General features: G+C 53.5%; 1 protein-coding gene across 6 annotated transcripts in view; it reads right to left on the reverse strand.

Moving 5' to 3' along the window:
• The window catches only part of ST5 (suppression of tumorigenicity 5), a 141,642-nt gene that overhangs the window by 24,864 nt on the left and 115,769 nt on the right, over positions 1–1,009 (reverse strand). For all 6 annotated transcript variants that reach the window (XM_015596594.2, XM_025038815.1, XM_015596601.1 and 3 more), the window contains one exon: positions 231–382. In XM_015596594.2, coding sequence (XP_015452080.1) covers positions 231–382 — 152 coding nt within the window. The remainder of the gene's footprint in view (positions 1–230; positions 383–1,009) is intronic.

Genomic DNA, 1,009 nt, shown 5'->3' on the forward strand with positions numbered 1-1,009 from the left:
GGGAAAGGAATGGTAGGACAGGATATGCCTCTAAGAGCATGTCTCGATTGTCCCAAGAGCTTTAATATGGCAGAAGTCCCTGAATGCAGACTTCTTTCCTGAGGTCACCTCCTTTGCCAAGCCCCAGTGAGAGAAAAAGCCTGAGTAGAAGCTGGCCCAAGCTTTGGTAGAACAGGCCCCACTGTGGCCCTCGTGCTGACCCTACAGGCCCAAGTCGGTGCTGCCGTTACCTGAGTGGGTGGGCTGTTGTACTTCCTGTCCTGAGGACTCCACATCCTGTGCAAAGAGTCCAAGGAATTCTCAGACAGTTGCTGGGATTTTCGTCCCGCTCTTCGGCTCTTTAAGTCCACATCCTCGTATGGATTCTCCTTGGGCAGATCTCCTGCAGAGGAGGAAAAGTTAGAGTAGGGGGGAGAAAGGAAGAAGGAAACACACACAATCTCACACACACAAATAAACAAGAAGAGTTCCTGTGAACCAAAGCGAATGGCTTCTGCCTGGCCCTTCAGCTCATGAGTCATGCAGCTGCCCGTCTGCAGTGGGAGGCTACAAACAGACCCTGGCTCCGAGTCCAGGAGCTGACCCCCAACCCCCAGTTCAGCTCGAGCCATGTCTAGCCTCTGCTTTATAAATTCAGGAATTGCACAAGACTGGCTCAGCCACCCCTGCCTGTGCCCAGCCAGAGGACAAAGCCAATAGCAGGCGTCTTTCCTTGGCTCCAGTCCCTCTGTTGCTAAAGCCCCAGAGATATACAGTTCAAGGTAAAAAAGGCTTTCAGAGGTCACAGGGCTGTCCCTACACCTACTGACTGACCCCTGAGGACCCACTTGAGGGATGGGGATGGAGGAAGTCTAGAGGACTCTAGGGAGCAGGGCTTCCCCAGGCCTCTCTCTCACCTAGTACACTGCACGTAATGCTTTAGGGCAGGCCTTCCGTCTGGTGCACTGAGCCCCAGCACCAGCACAGGGATCGGCAAGTGCTGAGTGCTCAGTAATTATTTGTTCAGTGA

This window comes from Pteropus alecto, unplaced genomic scaffold, assembly GCF_000325575.1.
Source record: "Pteropus alecto unplaced genomic scaffold, ASM32557v1 scaffold461, whole genome shotgun sequence".
Classification (NCBI taxonomy): domain Eukaryota; kingdom Metazoa; phylum Chordata; class Mammalia; order Chiroptera; family Pteropodidae; genus Pteropus; species Pteropus alecto.